This window comes from Plectropomus leopardus, chromosome 18, assembly GCF_026936395.1.
Source record: "Plectropomus leopardus strain MGB_pleo_1.0 chromosome 18, ASM2693639v1, whole genome shotgun sequence".
NCBI classification, from domain to species: domain Eukaryota; kingdom Metazoa; phylum Chordata; class Actinopteri; order Perciformes; family Serranidae; genus Plectropomus; species Plectropomus leopardus.
In genome coordinates, this window is record NC_142193.1 from 9,325,480 (window position 1) to 9,338,857 (window position 13,378).

At 42.7% G+C, this 13,378-nt stretch overlaps 3 protein-coding genes across 3 annotated transcripts; 2 read left to right on the forward strand and 1 right to left on the reverse strand.

The window, feature by feature from the left end:
* The first annotated feature begins 2,753 nt into the window (after window positions 1–2,753).
* cox6a2 (cytochrome c oxidase subunit 6A2) lies at window positions 2,754–4,212 on the forward strand. Its single transcript, XM_042505096.2, has 4 exons — window positions 2,754–2,914; window positions 3,199–3,268; window positions 3,584–3,726; window positions 3,968–4,212. The coding sequence occupies exons 2-4, from the start codon at window positions 3,199–3,201 to the stop codon at window positions 4,055–4,057; spliced, it is 303 nt and encodes a 100-aa protein (XP_042361030.1). The 5' UTR covers window positions 2,754–2,914; the 3' UTR covers window positions 4,058–4,212.
* Window positions 4,213–5,070: 858 nt separating this feature from the next.
* On the reverse strand, window positions 5,071–11,696 carry armc5 (armadillo repeat containing 5). Its single transcript, XM_042505095.2, has 8 exons — window positions 11,326–11,696; window positions 10,671–11,056; window positions 10,541–10,571; window positions 10,296–10,406; window positions 8,873–9,770; window positions 7,975–8,777; window positions 7,322–7,454; window positions 5,071–7,063 (listed from the first exon to the last, which is right to left on the reverse strand). The coding sequence occupies exons 2-8, from the start codon at window positions 11,043–11,045 to the stop codon at window positions 5,569–5,571; spliced, it is 3,846 nt and encodes a 1,281-aa protein (XP_042361029.2). The 5' UTR covers window positions 11,046–11,056; window positions 11,326–11,696; the 3' UTR covers window positions 5,071–5,568.
* Window positions 11,697–11,852: 156 nt separating this feature from the next.
* LOC121956744 (uncharacterized) lies at window positions 11,853–13,363 on the forward strand. The gene is made up of 2 exons (XM_042505116.2): window positions 11,853–12,088; window positions 12,393–13,363. The coding sequence occupies exons 1-2, from the start codon at window positions 11,995–11,997 to the stop codon at window positions 12,995–12,997; spliced, it is 699 nt and encodes a 232-aa protein (XP_042361050.1). The 5' UTR covers window positions 11,853–11,994; the 3' UTR covers window positions 12,998–13,363.
* The last annotated feature ends 15 nt before the right edge of the window (window positions 13,364–13,378 follow it).

Genomic DNA, 13,378 nt, shown 5'->3' on the forward strand with positions numbered 1-13,378 from the left:
TAAATTATGTTATAGAGGCAAAAAAGTTATTTCAAATAGAAAAAAAACAAGAACAAAAGAGAGTTGCATAGGAATACAGAGATGCAAAACTATGAAAAGAGGCTAGACAACTATACAGTGTGTGTATCTTGCTCCTTTGTAGGGGATATGGGGGCCCTATTCCTACTGTGCCCAGGAGCCCATTGTCTGATAATCACCCCTGTATGTACATTGCCAACATGGCTAACATAAAAAGAAGTAGTATTACATAGACTTAACTGGCCTTGGAAACTTCTATAGTATATTCCATACATCTAATTTAATATTTCTAATTGAATACTTGCCCACAGATACATTTTAAAGTTAGGGCACACTGCATATAGGGTATGCATGTCAATGTAGGCAATGGAGCCATGATCCTAATAACATGTCTGCAGTATGGAAGGAGTTTTGACTTCTCCCAATTCCTGCAGCACACCTGCAGCACATGCAAACCTCTGTGTGTCTACCTGCCAGGACATGCCTGTGCACAGATTCTTCAAACTGAGATGGTATTTAACCTCTGCCCACAATAACACAAGTGCGAAACGTTCAGACTGGCTGCTTGCATGACTGGTTGCTTGCATGACTGGCTGACATCACTGCTGGCTCTGGCTGCTGTTTGCACTGCAGCCTGAAGCTGCCCACACAGAGATGACAAAGGCTTTACTAATATCCTGAAAATCAAGAATTAAAACTCTAAAAGGCTCTTTCTTCCCTCTTTTAAGTAGAAATACTTCATTCTAAATATTTTTCATTGCCATGGATGGATTTCTTAATGGGCCTACCAGGCACAGGCCATAGGGCCCAAAGTGTTAAGGGACCCCCTGGCTTTCGCTTTCAAAATTCCACTCATATTAAGACATAATGACCTTAAAAATAATCAAAATGATCACAAAAAATTGGAAAAAATCAATAAAAAGAAAGTTTAAAAAAAAAAAATGATCACAAAAAGATGCAAATGAACTGTAAAAAGATGCAAAGCAACAACAAAGAGGGGAAAACAACAAAGAGGGGAAACAAAATAACAAAAAGAGGCAAAACAACCACGGAGACACACATTGACTAAATGACTACAGAGACAAAAACACAGAAACATGCATAACAACATGCAAAATGACAACAACAACAAAAAAAAACCAAAACAAAGCAAACAGAAAAAAACAAGAAGGCAAACCACCAAAAAATCTGTGTTTTTTTGCTCATGTGTGGGAGAGGTGCTGGGGCCTTTTGCATATCTGCCCCCAGAGGCCCATTTCTCATAATTCACTCATGTCCTTTACAAGTAAAAGTCCTGAATTTAAAATGTAATATATTATATATGACATATTATAAAAGCATATCATAGGTTTCGAAAGTAAAAAGTAACTAATAGCTAAATTAGTCAGATAAATGTGGTGGAGTAAAAGTACAATATTTCCTACCGAAATATAGAGAGAAGTAGAAAAAAACATAGAAAAGCAATACTGAAGTAAAATAAACATATTAAATAATGATACTTAATTACAGTATATGAGTAAATGTACTCTTTAGGTATTAGGATGAAAATAGTATGAAAACCACAAATTTAGCATTTTATGTGTTAATAAATTTGATTGACCTTTTAAAGCTGTAAAACTGACTTTGCTCTTTCAAATTAAAATCTACTCAAAATGCAGACTGTGCAGGTAAATCGACTAAAATCCAAACGTAAGGCCCAATTTCTATTTTAGGGGTTATACAGGGTCATATCAGCAGTCTAAACAAAAAGGGGGAACCGTACTGCAGAGGTGAGCCTGTGTAACATTAGCACAAATGACCTATGACGTCTGAAGGAGCATTTAAGGACAGGTTCTGTAGCAACACTACCCCATCTGGTGGACAGTCTATCTCAACATAAACAAATGATTTAAGTTTGTATGCTTGCAAGCTTTTCCTGCTCCCACTGAACTGCAAAATGCAAGCCAATGTACCTTAAACTCTTTATCTATATATATTTATTTTTAGATTTTATTTGTGCTGTTTATTCACACCTAAGTGAACAAATGTGCACATAATTGACAGTCATTGTGGCTCGGTGGGCAGCTGTGTACTGGTACAAGCTGCTTTAAAAAAAGAAAAAAAAGGGCTGCTCAAACTATCATTAAGTTTCTCACTATGCTTGCATTGATTATGCGTGTGATAATTGCATATTTTTTAATTTTTTGCCAGACCAACCAAGAATATTTTTTTGTGTTAAAATAAATATACCAATAGACACTTTCTAACTTTAATAGACGTTGATATGATGTTATGTGTGAAAACTGATATATGAAAGAGCCAGTGCCTGTAAAGCCTTGCAATTAAAAATATAACTTTTACACATATATAAATATTAGCATTCTCATACTCAATATAATAAAAATGGGCCTCCATGGCTTCAATAGTTCATTTCAGAATAGACATGCTCTTCTAATAAATACATTCTGATTAATACATTCATAGTGTCAATAAACTGGAGATTTTTCTGACCCACAACTGAGCCACAGGTGCTTTCGTTATTGCTCTCCAACTGAAACTGGAAATGAAACCTAACATTGTTTATGAAGACCCTTCTCCTTTAATAAGGATTAATAAGCCCTTATTTTAGTCTTTGTAATGCAGACTTAGTGTCCTGCGCAGGACCAACAACACACCTCCTGCCCAATCCTCTTCCTCCCTGTCACATATCAGCCAGCCTTTGCACTTGCCCAAATATAAACTCAGTTTCTTGGCGCATGAACACATTGAAATGGGGAGGAGTCTGATAAACACTGAGTTCAGCTCAGGACAGCCTGAAGGACATACAATCAGGAAGGAGGATATAAAACGAGCAACAACTTCACCAGAAAAACAAGAGGATAATAAAGCATATTGAATACTGCCTGATTGAAGAACAGTAAGTGTTTCAGCTCATTTTTACATACCACCACTCTTAATACACAGCAGCACTAATAGGCCAAGCCTCAACTGCCTGTTGTTTTGAAGTGTTTGTTTGTACAGGGCCATATGACAGATTACTTGTTAATTCTCAAAATTACACAATATACAAGAACTGTATGGTGTTTAAATGGCTGTATAGAGGTTTTCTTTAGTTATTGTCATTACTTCAACATTGCTGTAACAAAAAAAATGCTGCAAATGTCTCTCAATTGTTTCTTTTCTCCCTCTCCCCCTCAACAGATGTCTGTGTCTGCCTTAGCTGCGCGTCGGGTGCTTGCTGCTGCGTCGCAATCGAGCCATGAAGGAGGAGGTAAGTGTGTTTTTACCATCTCTCTCAAACCAAAAACAACCACAATGCAGCAAAGCCTCCAGAATCAGAGCTTCTGCATGTATCCACACCTCTGAGTCTCATACAGTTGGAGCGTTTGTTGAACAATAACTGAAATGTCTGCAGAGCTGGCAGCGTTCCTGCACGCTCATGCTGCTTGGCAAATGATCAGGAACTATTTTTTTTATCATTGATCAGGCTCTGTAGAGAGACAACTGCTATAATCTTATTCTTTCATTATCTCTATACCCTATTTAGTACTTCAGACATATAATTTCACTGGTTGTTTTTCCACAGCAAGGACCTGGAAGATACTGACATTTGTGTTGGCTGTTCCTGGCGTGGGTGTCTGCATAGCTAATGCCTACATGAAGGGGAAGGCACACTCGCATGAACAGCCAGAATTTGTGCCATACTCTCACCTGCGTATCCGCACCAAGGTTAGTCTCAAACATAGACTGTAGCCAATAAAACAAGCCAGACTCACAGCTTCAAAACGGTAGTCCCTAAAGCAACAGGTGACATCAGTGAGGATACGTCCACTTCTGTTAAACAGTTTATGGTCTCGAACCTTGTGCACCCTCTCCTACTCTTTCAGCGGGATTAGAAATAAAGAAATTGTACGACATAAATATCCATAATTTTCCTTGTATTGGCTTTACTTACAATGTGTCCTTTCAGAAATTCCCCTGGGGAGATGGAAACCACTCTCTGTTCCACAACTCTCACACCAATGCTCTGCCTGATGGCTTCGAAGACTCCCATCACTGAGAGGATCAGTCACATTTCTTGGCTATGTTTTGCTGGTTACTCCAAACTTCAGTCTGCAGTGTAACTGTACTGCCTTAATTATACTGATTGTGGGCCCAAGCAGCATCGACATCGAGCGGTGCACCCCGATGTGAATAAAACCACTTTGTGCTGTATTACAATGACTGCCTTTACTTTTGTTTCATTCAGTGGTGCTCATGTAATCAACACTCAAAACTTGTGTCAAAATCTTTGAGAAAAGTGCTTTTACATCTCATCTTATGGTGTCTTTTTACAAACTGACACCAGGGGACGCCAAAGTTGGTTCAAATCCAGCACATACGGGTTGAAAAAGATTAAAAGAAGGCCTCCTTTGTTGTCCAAAAACTATTAAAAACACATCAATGAGTCACACCGCTACACCTGGGGATCCCCAGTCATCACAATCCTTCCTCTCGAGACCATGAATGTTCTGAAATTTTGTGGCAGTTCAACCAATAGCTTTTTCACCCTATGTTGTGTAATCGAAATAATTGAACTGACTGATAGGCTTGGGTGGTATCTATTATTTCATACCTTCACATGCCCCTGACATTTGAGCGGGAATTACAGCATATGATGGTTATTTTATGATTTTTTTTTTAAATCATGTATTAAACAGTTTGGTGCCACCCAATAAGAACATGTTCGCTGGACCTCTGCCGTTTCTGGCTTTTTACTACTTCTGAAATGGTATCCCCACTACTCACAGTCGCCATCTTTGTAAGCCCAGCCTCCCCTTCCACCCATATAAACTGACCTCTGGTGGTACATGCTGTGCCCTACATTACAACCCCTCAAAAGAGCATCTTTGTATCAGTTCAATTAATAAAAGAGAAGTGTCTGTATTTTTGACAGTACTGAAAATCATATGGTGAGGATTCCTATAGAAACTGGTACACTGTAACACACAGTCTACTGACTGACATTCCTTGAAGCCACTCTGTGAGATTACTGCATATCCAAACTACAGCTATAAGAAACCAGAAACAAAGTGATGTTCCAACAATATATTCAGTGGCATAAATTTATATGGGACAGTTGGAATCTATACACTGTATATCTGCTAATCCATATTTTCTCTATTTACAAAATAAACAACTGGCTTTGAGACCAACCCTGATAATTCCAGTACTTCCAGCTAAATGACATTTATCAAATGCATTACGGACACCGTCTTTGACCTTCTCTGAAAAAAAATCACAACACAAATGTAAGTAAATTATAATACCATTATGTCATGCTGGGACGGCTACAGTTCATATCCGATTACATCAAAACTAAACTTAAGTTTATGCTTCCAGTTTATGACATTAAATCAAAAGTCAGTTCCGTTAGTGCTCAAGAAATTCATACAGCAGGTTTTTCAGGTAATCGTGCTGTTGTTGTAACCTGCACACGTACTCTGGACATTTGCTAAAGTTGACTTTCACTTAATCTGTGTGCTCTGAATTCATGCTACCAACCACTCAGCTCAAAATGTCCTTACTAGTTCAGCTCAGAGCCACTGTGGCCAGACTAAGTAGATCCTGTTTAAGAGTCTCAGTACAGTCCGCATCTCTGGCAAGTCTACGAAGGCAATCTCCAGCAAGCGAGGAGGACAAGAAGGGCCGAGGAACATCCTGGCAGCCAAGCAGCAGAGACAGGCAGGCACGACCCAGTGTTGGGTAGCTGTAGCGCTGAGAAAACCAGTATACCTGGGGGAGCAGAGCAGCCAGGTGCCCACCTTCTGATGGGGTTGCTGAGGAGGAAATGGAGTCCCGAGCTGCTGATTTCAGACACTGTGCCGAACTTTTCATCAAGTTCTTTGGTCTTAACCTCAACTCTTCTGGATCGAGTGATTTGTCCACCACTGATATACAGCTTGATTTGGAAACTGGAGTGACGCTTCTGATTGTCTCATGGTCTGAAATTGTATTGAGTCCTCTGCTGGCCTTTTGAGTTGTTCCAGCTAAAGAGCTTTTATTACTGTCTGTCTGCTGCAGGGAGCTGTTTGGTTTCTTCGTCTGTCCTGGTAAATCTTCTGTGTGCACCTCAAAACCAGTCAACTCTAACTCTGATGTTCGATTAGCCAGGTTCTCCTCAGCAGACTCAATGCATTCCTGGTCCATTTTAGATGCAGCCTTTTCAGCCTTGTCCACTATGGGAGCAGGCTTAGTGGAGCAGGACAGGAGGAGAGACACACAGAGATCTTCCAGCTCTCTCTGCAGCTCAGTCACCAAAAATCTGCATGCTCCAATCATCATCTCGCCTAAAGCTGTTTTCTGGAAAGCAAAGTCTTCTGCTGAGCGATCCTCTGTGTCTTTGGGGCAGATCCCCAGTCCTTCAAAGACCAGTGTGTCCAAGATCTGACACTTTCCTCTACTCTGTCCTTCATCATTTTCTCTTGTCATTTCTGTGTCCTTGGTGAGGCGACATCCATGCAGGTAATGTAGCACTGGTAGCAGCATACCTGTGCTGACATCTTTAATGCGGATGGCTTCTTCTGCGTTACCCTGAGCTTCTCCAAACCCGCCTCTCAACAGAGCCCAAAAGTACTCAGAACCCACCCTGTCTGTCCCCTCCACCCCGGCCACAGCCCCTCTGTTGGCTTGCACCTGAGTCCCGTCATCAAGCAGCAAGAGCAGGTCAAAGTTCGAGACTCCGTAGGGACAGGTGTCAGCCAGGCGAGGCCTTTTGGAGGGAGGGGGTGAAACTTTGTCAATTTTGTCGACTGACTGTGTTGTTACTGGATTTAGATGTTTTTTGTCAAGCTCCATTTTGATGCCACTGGTCAGAGTAGACAGGCATCCAATCAGAAGGGAGGAGAACAGTGAGTGGAGCTGAGAAGTCAAACCTGAATGTGGTGAATTGAACCAATCGGAAAGCAGCTTTCCACATTCAGCGGGGTGCTCTTCATCCACATCATCGTCATCGCAACCAAGAGGCTGCAGGGCCAAGTGCAGTCCACCGCTGTCCAGGAGGAGTTTCTTTAACAGGGACTTATTGCTGTTGAAGAAAAGGAGGGTTTGTAAAGCTCATATATGGTATATGGAGTATGTCAATACAAAATCATTAAACGAACACATGGTAAATACATAACCATACACTAAATTGTATGTAAAAACTTGGAAATAATGGAAATAATGATTTTATCAAGACATTAATCTATTGTTTTTAGCAGAATTCCTCAAAGAACAGCCTAATAAAAACACAACTTTTAAGATCACGATGACTGAACTCATATACTGTAGATCTACTGCTCACCTGCTGATTAATGGCAGAGACAGCGCACAGTTCATCTTGTCGGACTCAGAGCCTGACAGCATCACATGGGCAACAACTCCAGAGCCAAATCCAGACTCACACTGGACACGCAGATTATTAAGAAGAGCAAAACCTGCAGAAACAGTTAAAGCAAAAATAAAATGTGCTTGATGACATAAAAGCTAGTTCAGTATTACTCATTTAAGAGGTCAGGATGTATCGATCCAGTATGTTAGTTTAAGAATATCGTACATCGGCCAGATGTGACTGATCAGCATTAAATATATAAGATTTATTTTCTCAATGTTATTGTGAAATTCAGAGTTTTGTCAGTTTTTAGTGCCACAGCTGTCCCTGGCTGTATGTTTCTTTATATCAAAATTATTCAATTTTTCCACACAGTCAGGTATACAAATAGAATAAAGAGAGAGCTCATCAGATTGGCAGTTTTGTCTGAGTTGAGGTATCAGTACCTAGAAAGTAAGATCCCATCAACCCTAGTTAGAAAGGTTAACTTTAATGATCTAAATTATAACATACATAATTCAGCTAATATCACAAGATTAATAAAATGCCAGTTCTTTATAATGAACAACTGGTCTGAAGTTACTGTGCTGCAGACTATATACAGTATATATATATATATATCTTACCAAGTTGTTTAACTTTTGTTTTCACTCGATCCGTCTGCCTCTCCTCTCCCTCAAATCCTCCCCCTCTCTGACAGAGATGGTGACGAATCAGCGCAACCGAGCCGGTTCGGATTAGTGCCTGCAAACAGTTTGGGTTGCAGCTCAGCCGGCAAAGCATACGGAAGCACCTGCTGCTGGGGTCCTGGTGCTGGGTGAGGTAGAAAAGCAAGCCAGACATGACACCTGAGCTGACCAGAGCAGCACTCGGGTCTGTGGCGTGAGAGAAGCGCGAAAGCAGCAGCAGGATGGGCGACTCGGCGGTCCAGGGTTCAGGGTGGTACGGGTGATGGTAGGCCATCGTGCGGGGCACAAACGGAGGGGTATCAAGAGTTACTTTAGTCAAACCAGCTGCTGAATGAGGACGCTGCCTCCTTCTGTGAGGGGATGAGAACTTTGACGGAGAGACTGGTGTTTGGGCTGTTTTAGTGGGAGAGGAGATGGTGGAAGAACTGGGCTGGGTTTGGGGTGTGAGCACACTGGAAGGTAGAGGACTGGAGGGAGCCGGATCGATGGTTTTACATGCAGGTGACAGCTGGGGCAAAGGGGACACAGGGGAAGGCTGAGCAGCTTTTTTAGAGGTGGAAGAGGCAGTAGGGTTAGATGAGGAAGAATTTTTTAGGGAGAAAATGGAATCAGGATTTGGGGATGAGGTCTGAGGGGATGAAGACGGTGGGATCTGAAGACTCCCCCATTCCCCTTCAACACCAGAGGAATTCAGTAGGTCCCCCTCTGAAGAGATCAATCCCTCAGACACCAACCAGGACCTGAAGAGAGGGTAATAAGCAAGAAGATAAACAACAGAAAATAAAATAAAACTCATGGGAAATACAGATTAACCTGTGTGTTTAACTGTCCATACCTGAGACTGAGAAAGCTTGATGAACATAGACCCTGCTCCTTGCCAGCTTCCTCCTTTCTGCATCCATCAGGAGGAGGAGGAAAGTCAAAGGAGTCAAAACATGACGAGGGCAGGAGCTCTGTGGGAGACATGCTGGAGGAGAGGCTGACATCCATCTTCTCAACAGACTGTTCCTCGCCTTTGGTGAGCTCAACCAGTCGTGCAACAAGCAGAGGGACCAACCCTAATTCTTGCAGCTGCTCCATAGCCGATTCATCAAAAACAAAGTCCACACAGGCCAGGATGACAAGTCGGGACAGGGGGTGACTCTGATGGGCAGCCAGAAAGCCGATTAGCACTTCCAACCCACCACTCTCCTTCACCTTGGCCCTGTTGACGGCTTCCTTGCAGCACAAGCACAGCGCCTTGAGGAAGACTCCCGACTTCAGTGGGTCCCTCTTGACCTCCTCTGTGAACTTCTGAATTACCCCAAGTGACCCCACAAGAGGTCGCAGGCAGCCTTGGGAGCACATGTTGGCCAGGGTTTTCAGTGCCAGCTCCTCAAAAGGTTTACCAGATTCCCCCGACACCATGACACCGAGTTGAGCGAGGACTCCAGAACGGGACACCTCCCTGGCGCATTCAACACCACAGCCTCGGGTGAGCTCGTGGAGGGTCCTGAGCGCCGCCCGCCTCAGCCCCTGGGGATACTCAGGAGCAATGAGAGGGGCGAGGGAAGATAACGTCCCTTGGGTGAGCAGCGACAGGCGGTTAGAGGGCGTGTCTGAGAGGTAGAGGAGAGCCCGAGCTGCCGACTGAGCGCACTCCAGTTTAGCACAGGGCTCTTTGGGTGGAGCAGCAGTTGGGGAGGAAGGTCCAGAAGAAAGAGACACACAAAGGAGGAGGAGAGGAACGCCACCTGTTAAAAAAAAAAGTGTTTTTTTTTTTAATATGAGGACAAAAAAATACATCTTGACAAAAACATGTTAGAGATCATACACAGAGTGTCTGCAAGCATATTTGAATGAAAAAAGATATTTCCTATTAATTTGGGCACATTCATGTTATGAAGAGACAACAACATATCTGGACCTCTTCACATGTATCGGCATATACTCTACATTCCTTCTCTCCACTAACAAGGAATGGTAACAATGTCCTGCCAAATTTAGTTTTTAGTTTTGTTTTTTTTTGTTTTGGACCACCTTTGATGGTTAAGATGTAAAGATGAAGCTTCAATATTAATTGATCTGTTCATTAGTCAGGCAATTATTCTTGCAAGACAATCAATCCCAATCTAATCAACATTATAACAAATAAAACTATTTTGCTGCTTCTAGTATCATTTTCAGTGCAGTAGCATTCAAGCTGCATCTCATTTTAAATGCTGAAAACTGGCAGCTAAAAAGGATGCAGTGAGACACATTTTACATTTAAGACTTACCAGCAGAGTGGATGAGTGCAGAGCTCTCTGGATCCATGGCCAAGTTTCCCAAAGCCCGGGCTGCTCGGTTCTGGACAGTCTCCAGGGCCATATTTTCCTTCAGGATCTCCACTGAGAGAGTTAATATTTTTTTCAAGATTACATGCCATTAATTGTAAAATATCAATATTTGATTGATACCAAACATTTAAAGAAGTCTTCATTTTAAGATCAAATTCAACGTAAGAATGTAAACGACCACTTACCTACAATGTTTATTCCATCAAGCTTGCGAACCTGTAGTGGAAGACATTTTAAATGTGAGCAGTGAGTTTTAGTGGGTAATTTAATAAACAGAAGGTTCAAAGTTTTCTCTATTGTCTCTTATTATCTCACCTCAATGCGTGTCTCCAGCTCAGTGCAGCAGTTTGCAAGGATGCTCAGAGCCAGGTCCAGGGTTTTCCTGGAGCACTCTGGGTGTTTGAGCAGGTCAAGCAGGGGCCGGAGACCACCTTGAGTTCTGAATCTTGCAATGCCAGCCTTGTCACCCTTGATGTGCTGCGTCCTGATGGCAACCAGGGCTCGCCACTGAGAGATCCTGGACCTCTTGTCACCTTCTCTCGCACCGCCTGAGTCATGTTCACCCCCTGATCCAGCTTTGGAGAGGTGAGCCAAGCACCAGGTCAGTGATTGATCTGGTGATGATGGGTGACCTTCTCTGGAAGGTGCTCGAGATTGTTTCCAGTCTCCTTGCACGGGTGATGCAGCCATGGTTCCTCTGCCTGGCAGACTCCAATATCAGTTGTCTTAATTTTACTTCCTCTCAGTTTAGACAAATAGCATGCACACAGTGCCTCACTGGACGCTTCCAGCGAAATATTGAGAAATTAAATAACATGTCCTTTCATTTTAAGTTGTTGTCTTGTTTACTCAGCCGATGAATTTTTGCTGTTAGTATGTACGTTTATATTTGTGCAAAGTTTCCACAAGAACAACAGTCCAGTCAGAGCAGAAAACTACAGATACCATAAAAAAGGAAAAGTTGTACCACCTGACGCCGCACTCGCCGATGGGAGTTGGAGTTCCTTCTGCTTCGGTCCACTCCCTAAAAAACAGGCCTACATCGTGAGAAGGCCGAACAAGCGTTATACTACGCAATGGACGTGTATTATCTCAATGCAACACATTTTTAAACATCAAATGACGGATTAAAGCTCTATTTGATCAATGTTTTGTCACCACTGGCCGAATAATTTTTGTAAAACAAAATGCAATCGCCTGTGTTAGCCGCTAACGCCATCTTTAGCCAAACAACAAAACAGGGGCGGTCGAGGGAGGGAGCAGAGAGTGAAGAGGTGGGACGGTTAGATATACACTGGGACTTGTAGTTCGAATTTCACTGTCTTTGAAATCCCCTTTTGCCATTCCTCCCTGAAAAAACTACATTCCCCGTGACAATGATAAAGATGGGCTTGAATTGAAGACTTCGCAGCGTTTAGGGATTGTAGTTCAGATGGTACACCAACCAACTTAAAAGCCGTTTTGCATCAACTAAAAAGGACTACACGCCCCAAAATGCTGAGTGACGTTGTTATAATCATCGTTTTGCTCGATGTGAGAAAACGCATCGGTGCCTCTGAGATGTTGTTAAATTCCACGATATAAACACATAGTTATTAAAAAGAACAGCTTTGACCGTTATTGTAAATGTTTTGGCATTATGGAGGTCATCGAGACAATTGTGATACAAAGTACTGAAGTGGAAGGAAAAGAGACGGTCGTGTCCAGTGTGGACACCGATAAAACCAAAGCAGGTCAGTACACGCATCCTAAAGTTAAACAGGTTTCATCCAGTCATCGCAAGAAGCGAGGAGGGCCTGATGAGTGCGCAGTCTCTGATTATAGTCATAAACGGTGACTCAAATAATGTCACTTTCATCAACGAGAATTAATGTCAGCTGCATTATAGAGAATTATACGTCCTGAAGTAGGTGTTTTAATCAGACAAACTGTGTCAAATAAAATTAATAGCTATTTTAAAAGAAACAGGCGAGGAGTTAAATGCAAGGTCATATCATTTATCAACCAATGACACGGCCCACTTTTTTTCCTCACTAGAATTTATATGGACACTGCAGGCTACATGGCACCTCGTCAACACCAGACTTGAAATGGACCAGGCTTTTGACCAGCCAGTATGCAAAAAAAAGAAACTGTGGGAGATGGTGGCAGAGAAAGTGAACGACAAACTTAGGGAGTCAGAGGTCACTGATGTCACTGTGAAAGCATACGAGTGTGACCTCAAGTGGAGAAACATGCTGGCCACGTACAGGAAGAACGCAGAGAGGGCCAAGAGGCTCGGGGTGGCCAGTGTCCACTGGGAGTTCTTCAAGGCCATGCACGAGGTCCTGGGTAAGAGCAGGGAGGAGATCGAAGCCCAACGAAGGGCTAAGCTCAGTGGGACAAGAGTGGGCAAGGCCATAGCCAGCAAGAGGTTCACCCCAATCCTCCCTACACCTCCTGTGACAGCTACACCCTGCACCGCCCGGCCTCCACAGGATGTCCTGCAGCTGTACATGGAGCTGCAGGAGAGAAAGATGAACATGTGGGCCCAGCAGAAAGCCCTGGAGGAGAGGAAGATAGAAGCTATTAACAACCTGGCCCAGGCCATCTCCAGCCTGGCTCAGAAGAACAGCACACAGACGACAAAGGAGGGACATTAGGCCATAAGAGACGTGAACTTCCATGTGTGTCATTTGATCTTACCAAAAATCTGAATGATAGTGCACGAGAAAAACTGTTTTGAGTCTCTTTGTTATAAACATTTTTAGATTTGTCTTGTTGGAACATTTTTACTGTTGCTGACTTTTATGAAAAGTTCGGCCAGTCTGAAATCTGTAGAGTTTGAAACAGCAAATATAGCAGTTTCGAAACAAACACACATCTCATACCCCAACCAGCTTTTGTTAAAACTGCGAGCAGAGTACGTGCCTCCTCAAAGTTGTCCTTTTCTCTTGATACCCCAATGATCACGCTTCACTATCACTATAGCAAAAGAGAAGAGTGAATTACAGTTGGCTGATGTTTGAGAGTAAAAAACAAAA

What these genes read in the sequence shown, in the direction of transcription:
- armc5 (XM_042505095.2), bottom strand. Translation starts at nt 11,045, where the DNA reads ATGGCTGCATCACCCGTGCAAGGAGACTGGAAACAATCTCGAGCACCT. An exon ending in TCAAGCTTTCTCAGTCTCAG is followed by an intron (nt 8,778 to 8,872) that starts GTATGGACAGTT and finishes CCCTCTCTTCAG; the next exon opens with GTCCTGGTTGGTGTCTGAGG. An exon ending in AACAAAAGTTAAACAACTTG is followed by an intron (nt 7,455 to 7,974) that starts GTAAGATATATA and finishes CTGTTTCTGCAG; the next exon opens with GTTTTGCTCTTCTTAATAAT.
- cox6a2 (XM_042505096.2), top strand. Translation starts at nt 3,199, where the DNA reads ATGTCTGTGTCTGCCTTAGCTGCGCGTCGGGTGCTTGCTGCTGCGTCG. An exon ending in ATCGAGCCATGAAGGAGGAG is followed by an intron (nt 3,269 to 3,583) that starts GTAAGTGTGTTT and finishes GTTTTTCCACAG; the next exon opens with CAAGGACCTGGAAGATACTG. An exon ending in ACCTGCGTATCCGCACCAAG is followed by an intron (nt 3,727 to 3,967) that starts GTTAGTCTCAAA and finishes GTGTCCTTTCAG; the next exon opens with AAATTCCCCTGGGGAGATGG.
- LOC121956744 (XM_042505116.2), top strand. Translation starts at nt 11,995, where the DNA reads ATGGAGGTCATCGAGACAATTGTGATACAAAGTACTGAAGTGGAAGGA. An exon ending in CACCGATAAAACCAAAGCAG is followed by an intron (nt 12,089 to 12,392) that starts GTCAGTACACGC and finishes TTTCCTCACTAG; the next exon opens with AATTTATATGGACACTGCAG.